General features: G+C 50.9%; 1 protein-coding gene across 1 annotated transcript in view; it reads left to right on the top strand.

Annotated features, from left to right (window-relative positions):
• The window catches only part of IFT122 (intraflagellar transport 122), an 89,110-nt gene that overhangs the window by 66,236 nt on the left and 16,143 nt on the right, over positions 1–6,731 (top strand). The window contains 3 exon segments of the mRNA XM_017885022.1: positions 1,234–1,400; positions 4,034–4,205; positions 5,644–5,746. Of these exon segments, the coding sequence (XP_017740511.1) occupies positions 1,234–1,400; positions 4,034–4,205; positions 5,644–5,746 (442 nt within the window).

Raw genomic sequence — 6,731 nt, 5'->3', positions numbered from 1 at the left:
TGTTCAAGTGGATTTTTAGCATACATTGACTGCACTTTCCTGACACATGAGCGTTAATCATGGGGAAAGGAGTGCTTTTTTTATTCTCAATGAGGCTGACACAAAGCACTCTCTGCAGGGTACATTATTCCTAAGACAAACCACTTCTTACCAGTAACATAGACCTGGGCTCTAAGGGCTCCCAGTTTCCCTTTTTGAAAAGCTCCACCTTTAAAAGCTTCCTTGACTCTGGCAAACTCCCACATGTGTATTTTGAGTAACTACCCTGAAAAGAGGTGATGTTCTGAAGCTGTTTTTCACACATTCTAGGGCCAGCCCAGAGAAGCTGGGCATACCGCTTCAGAGGGCCCCTGCTGAGGCCAAAGGAACACAGGCTCTAGGCCTGACCCCTGAGCCTCCAGGACCACAGTCGTCTCTTCCTTCTCAGGTCCTCTCCTGAGCACCTTCCCTGCCTCAGATCCCCCCATGGTCTCCTGCTGTCCCACTGTCGGATCAGGTCCTCACCCCTGCAGACCTGACCTCAGGACAGGATCCCTAACCATTCAGCTGAGAAGCAACTAACCAGAGAGAGGTTTGCTTGTTATCTGTTCCAGGCAAGTAATTGGGGCAAAGACCATGCAATGATTCCCTAGTTCAGGGCACAGAGTGTTTGCTGGTGATTCAGAGAGGGCATGGAGGGCACGGAGGGCCGGCAAACTGTAAGTCATTTTGTTTGTGTAAGTTTAGGGGAACCCATGCTCAGCCCACTCTGAAGCACGTGGTGTCACCCATACGATCTGAATAAAGATGACAGGTCTCGATATTTGGAATTGTGCACCAGGTTGTCTCATTGCTGTTTAGGAATAATCATGTATTTACCAAAGTATGTGAGAGAGAGACAGCCCGATCATGAACCCCCGAGCCTGCAGACTTCATATGCAGGGCCCCAAATAGTCTAGAAAGTGTTGTTTAGCCGATGAACAAATGCCCATTTGTGAGATGGGAAGGAAGCACTGGGGGCCAGCGTCCTTGACGATGTCCCAGGATCCCCCAGGAACACCTGCAGGGCAGCCTGAGATCACTCTTCCCGAGACCTGGGACTCCCCCAACTCAGCCCCTCAGGGACGGGCCCTGCCTGCCTCCTGGTTGCCTGCTTCAGCCATGTGGAGCCTGCCCTTGCTGCTAGAAAAGCCTGATGTAACGCTGGCACAGGAAGTTCTGATCCAGAGTGTTTTGTTTGTTGTGCTTCCTCAGGATTTCCTTGGATCTGGAGACCCCAAAGAAACAAAGATGCTAATCACCAAACAGGCTGACTGGGCCAGAAATATCAAGGAGCCCAAAGCCGCCGTGGAGATGTACATCTCAGCAGGAGAGCACGTCAAGGCCATCGAGATCTGTGGTGACCATGGCTGGGTTGACATGTAGGTTTTGGTCCCTGCCCCAAGAAGCATTTGGCAGCATGTCATCACATGTCACCTCCTGACTGGCAAGGGAACAAATAGTGCTTCTCTAATTATCTAAAGCTAATGTGATAGTGGCTAGGTTCTTGTGACAGAGATTGCACAAGGCCGTAGCTGCCTTCCAGCAGCTTGTGGAGTCATTAGGGGAAGGGATGGTAGGGACCAGGGAAGAGGAGACACCAGGACATCACAGCTGCCATTTGCTGAGCGCTCACTACAACCTAGACGCTGTGCTAACCTTCCAGGCATTAGGTTTTCCACCCATGCCATCAGGGCTGGTGTCTCCTCGCCCACCTTGCAGATGATGAAACAGAAGCTAAAGGGACAAGTTACTCCCAAAGTCCAGATAGCTGGAAAGTTGTAGAGCTGAGCTTTAGCCTCTAATCTGGCCAATGTCAATTCCAACTACATGTATAATGGTAGGAACAAAAACAAAACAAGTTCCAGGGAAGAATTCTTATGGGAGGAACCATGGATGTCTTAGGAGACACTCTTTGCATGAGGGGACCTTGAAGAATTCCAAGAGGTAAATAGAGATGGGGGGAAAGGAAATGCAGGCAGGAAGTACAGCAGGAACACAGCGAGTCAGCTCTGGTTGGAGAAAAAGATGTGTGGGAATGGGAGGGTGAAGGACGTGGGCTGTGGGTTGGGGGAAGTGGGCTGGCCACACTGGAAGGGCCTCCGATGCCAAACGGAGGTGCTTAGATTTGCCAATAGCGAGTGACCACCTACGGTCAGGGTTGTACAGTCAGACACCCCCTCAGGCAGGCAGGTAGAATGGAGACCAGATAACTGGCTAGTGCAGTAGAGCAGGAGGGAACTTGGTAGCTGAGGACATGAAAGAGAAGTAGCAGAGTTAGAACCAAGTGACCCATCCCAGGGTGGTGGGGCAGGGGTGAGTGTCAGGCTGGCTTTGCTCTGTGGCTGCTGGTGGGTTACACCATTCGTCAAGGTGGACAACAGGGAGAGGAGGGGGTTGGGGTGGGGCAGCACTGAGACAGGATGGATTCAGCCTTGGGACTCAGTGCACCAGACCTTTAGGGGGAAGGCTTTGTCCTCCCAGTCAGTGAGCTTCAGGCTCACGCATGTGCAAACACACATGCACGTGCTGCTACGGCAGGCAGAGGACATGATGGGACAAGCTCCTGAGGGTGGCTTAGGCTGGTTCCTAAAGGCTGTTGATTCTTCTGGAAACAACGTTGTGGTCTACAGGTAGCAGTGGCCCAGCCAGGATTTGGGGATATGGAGGAGGCTGGTTAATGATTAAATTGTTTCCTTGAGTGCTGCCATATATTAATAATTGGTGTGTCGGCCCCTTACAAAGGGACCTTGGTGGATGTCCTACCACCCCATTTTCTTGTCCAACAGTAATTTTTTTAAGACAGAGGCACAGATTTTGTTCCCCACATTTTTCTTTAAGTGAAGGGGTTCATATAGAAGAGAGCCAGGCACATTTAGGGTCCCCTGTTCTCTTGTCTGGCTTTTCATGTCACTTTCATTTGTAAGTGCTATGTGTCAGGTTACTCTGAGGGTACTTGAGTAATTCAAGAAACACATGAAGCATGTTCTGTTCGCTTTCCAGATGTGGCTATAAAAGGTGCCTTTCCTCCAGGGACATTGGGTGTGATGGGTGGGAAGGTCTCTAAGGCCTTCTAAGGTGGCCTGTCTATGCCACCTTTCCCTAAAATGTGTCCTTTTCTGCTGAGCAGTGTTATTTTTAGATGCCATTATTATTCTAAGTGTAGACTGACAGGCCTCCGTGCCTTGCCTGTCTCTGAGACAGGGATTCATTACAGCTGCTTCTCCTTCCTTTCCCACCAAGACTAGCCTGGGTAGAACCCTTTCTCTTGGGAGAGTTAGTTTGACTCCAAATTCCAGCCTGAGCAGAGAGAACAAGCACATTCTATCTAGGCGTCATGTCCCCATGAGCAATGGGAGGGCCGCTCACCATGGGGAAGCAGTGGTGAGCCAGTGGGTCCCTGCGGCTCCTCCCTTTGGTCAGCACCTTGGCCAGGAGGACAGGGAAGACTTCCTGCAGGCCTTTGTCCAGAGCTCAGAGCAGGCCCCACACTCACCTCACAGTCATTGAGGTATTCTTATGTCTTGGCCTCCACTTTTGTGTGAGAATTCCTGCACCTGTGGTGGAAAGAGCTCTGGGCCACTTCCTGGCTGCTGAGTCTTGGGCTGGGTGCTTCACCTTCCCCCCAGACTTTATTCTTCTCATCTGAGGGATGGAAATAATAGTGCCCACCTCTTAGGGTGATAAAGATTCTGATTTCATGCATGGGAAAGCTCATGGCATCATCTGGGTACCGGTAGGGGATTAGGAGATAATTGTTTCTGTGCCCTGCTGGATAGCTCGGTGACTTCCGAGAAAGATACACGAGGTGGCTCACAGCATCCTGTAAAGGCCACCTCTCCCGGTCCCTGGTGATGTTTCTGGAGTGTGTATTCATATATTTAATAACTAACCACTGAGCAATTCCCAGGGTCCATGGCACAGTATCAACATTGGGGACTGCAGAATGAATGGACATACGGCCTGCCCTTGACAAGACCCAGAGCCCCCCCCCACCTGCCCCTTCCCTCTCCAGGTTGATCGACATCGCCCGCAAGCTGGACAAGGCTGAGCGCGAGCCGCTGCTGCTATGTGCTACCTACCTCAAGAAGCTGGACAGCCCTGGCTATGCTGCCGAGACCTACCTGAAGATGGGTGACCTCAAGTCCCTGGTGCAGCTGCACGTGGAGACCCAGCGCTGGGATGAGGTGAGGGGAAAGCAGGCCTCGTGGGCTGGGGCCCCACTTGAGCCCTGGAACACAGGTGGGTGGGTACAGGGGTCCTTGGGGTTCAGATGGAGAGAAGCTGCCCTCATGATGAAAGGAACATTGAGCTGGCAGTCAGGCAACTTAACCTCGAATTCTCTGAGCCACAGAATTGTGGAGCGCCTTTCCACTTGTCCGTTCATTCAGTCATTGAGAAAATTGTTACTGACAGCCAGCTCTGTGCCAGGGTGGTGACAGGCACCGGGGATGTGAGTGTGAACACGACAGCTCCAGTGCCTGCCATTGGGCTGAGCTGCCTCTGACCAGCACCACAGGCTCAGACACGTGGCTGATGTGGAGATGCACCTGCGTGACATTTAAAACCTGCTGGGTAACATTTTGGCAGAAAGCACCATCTGTGCTTTCCAGATCCAGGCTGCGAGAGCCATTTCAGGGGCCAGTTTTTTCCCTCCCTTCTCTGCCCCCACCCCACAACCACTGCTTCTCTCTCTGGTGTTGGGGGCTGTAAAGAATTAGCCAGGCCAGTGAGAAAAGTGGCCAGCCTGAGGCTGGCAGAAGCAGCTAATGCTGCCCCTTCTGTGGCCAACTCCCACCCTCCAGCTCACCGGCTCCCTGTGCCCTTCAGAGAAATCCATCCCCGAGAGGATTAGGAGCTGTGCCAGGATCCTCCCCCAACTCAGCCACCCACCCATCATGTTCCATTTTAGAGTGAAAGCACAGCCTTCACTGAGAGGAGCCATCTGACTGTTGTCTGCTCTCTGGATGGCTCCATTTGGTGAGGTGTTGAGGTCACTCATGAGAAAAGGTGGGGCTAGGGACAGAGGCAATGGTGGCTTCTCAAGAGAAATTTATTAGATTTCTGAAGCAGCATAGATTAGAGCATCTTAGAATGACTCAGACCTCGCTGTGCATCAGGCAGACTTTCTCCCCATGGCTCATGTCCAGTTCTCCTGGCCTGACAGGTGATTCTGGGGCTTAGGTGAGAAGTAGTCAGTGGGTCCATACAGCTCAAAGCCCGCAGTCATCTTTGACAACTGATAAGAAGTGGTAATGATGATAATGTCAATTCTGGTTCCTTAGGTATCGCCTGCAATTAAAAGAAATCTGTTTGCAGCACTACAGGAGCCCACGCAAACCCTCAAAATAAAATGTTTCCAATTCTGTGCCGCTTCTGTGGTCCAGAAACAGACTGTGTTGTTACTGAATCCAGTCGCTTGCATATTGCTGTTAATTGCCTTTTGTTTTCGAAGAGCTGATTTGTTTTTGCGTTTCTGTGGGTAGTTTTGCGGGGAGGCACTCTCCCTCTCTGAGTTGTCAGGCTGGCAAAATATGACATCCCTAATGAATTCAGCCAAGTGCAGTGTTTTCATGGGGGCTGCAGGGGCAGTTTTATTAAGACTTCATTTGCTCCTTCCCCCAGGCCTTTGCTTTGGGTGAGAAGAATCCTGAGTTTAAGGATGACATCTACGTGCCGTATGCTCAGTGGCTAGCAGAGAACGATCGCTTTGAGGAAGCCCAGAAAGGTAGGCAACACAGACTGTCACCTTCTAGAAGGAGCAGGAGAAGTCACTGCCAAGACATACATTTCAGGAAGGCTACCAAGCCCTTCCCATCTGTAGATCCCAAGATAGATGACTTCATCCTGGGGATGTGATTGTTTGGTGGTGAAAGACTATGGATCATGGAAAGACCATTGGCTTTGGAGTCACACCCTCCTGGGCCACACTCACTTGCTACAGGCCCTTAAGAGGTGCTGCCTCCTCTCCAAGCCTCTGTGGTTTCTGAGCAAAGTGCTGTGCACTGCAGTGTATCTTCCCATTTAATCCTCACAACAGCCCTATGGTATAGCTACCATCATGATTCCCATTTTGCAGATGAGAAAACTGAAGGGTAAAGAGGTGAAGAAATTTGCCTGAAGTTTCATAGCTAGGAAGTGGCAGGGAGGTAATGTGAGCCAGGGTGCCATGAGGACAATAAGGGAGGACTGCCACACAGTGTGAGGCATGGTCTCACCTCTACTGAGAATAGAAACTCAGCTTCTATTTCTGGCTCAGATAAATGGGTGACTTCTGCCCCTCAAGATTTCTGTTGGTAAAATGGGCTGCACACAACATACAACGGCATCTGAAATTGGAGCCAAAGCAAGTATAGAACTTTCGCTGATGTTAGTAATCATATTTTTTTTTTTTTTTTTTTTTTTTTTTTGGATGGGGTCCCCCTTGGTCCCCCCGACCGGGGGGCAGGGGGCCCACTTCCGCCCCCTGCAAGCCCCCCCTCCCAGGTTCACGCCATTCTCCTGCCTCAGCCTCCCGAGTAGCTGGGACTACAGGCACCCGCCACCACGCCCAGCTAATTTTTTGTATTTTTAGTAGAGACGGAGTTTCACCGTGTTAGCCAGGATGGATTAATCATATTTTTTAAAGTTGACTTCCCTCTCTGTGTCAGGCCCTGGCTGAGCACTTAACCTATGTAACCTTGAATCTTGCCAACAGCTGTGCAAGGATGAAG

This window comes from Rhinopithecus bieti, unplaced genomic scaffold (genome assembly GCF_001698545.2).
Source record: "Rhinopithecus bieti isolate Rb0 unplaced genomic scaffold, ASM169854v2 scaffold_13262, whole genome shotgun sequence".
NCBI classification, from domain to species: Eukaryota; Metazoa; Chordata; class Mammalia; order Primates; family Cercopithecidae; genus Rhinopithecus; species Rhinopithecus bieti.
The sequence above is the reverse complement of the archived record's forward strand: the minus strand, read 5'-3'. Positions and strand labels throughout refer to the sequence as shown.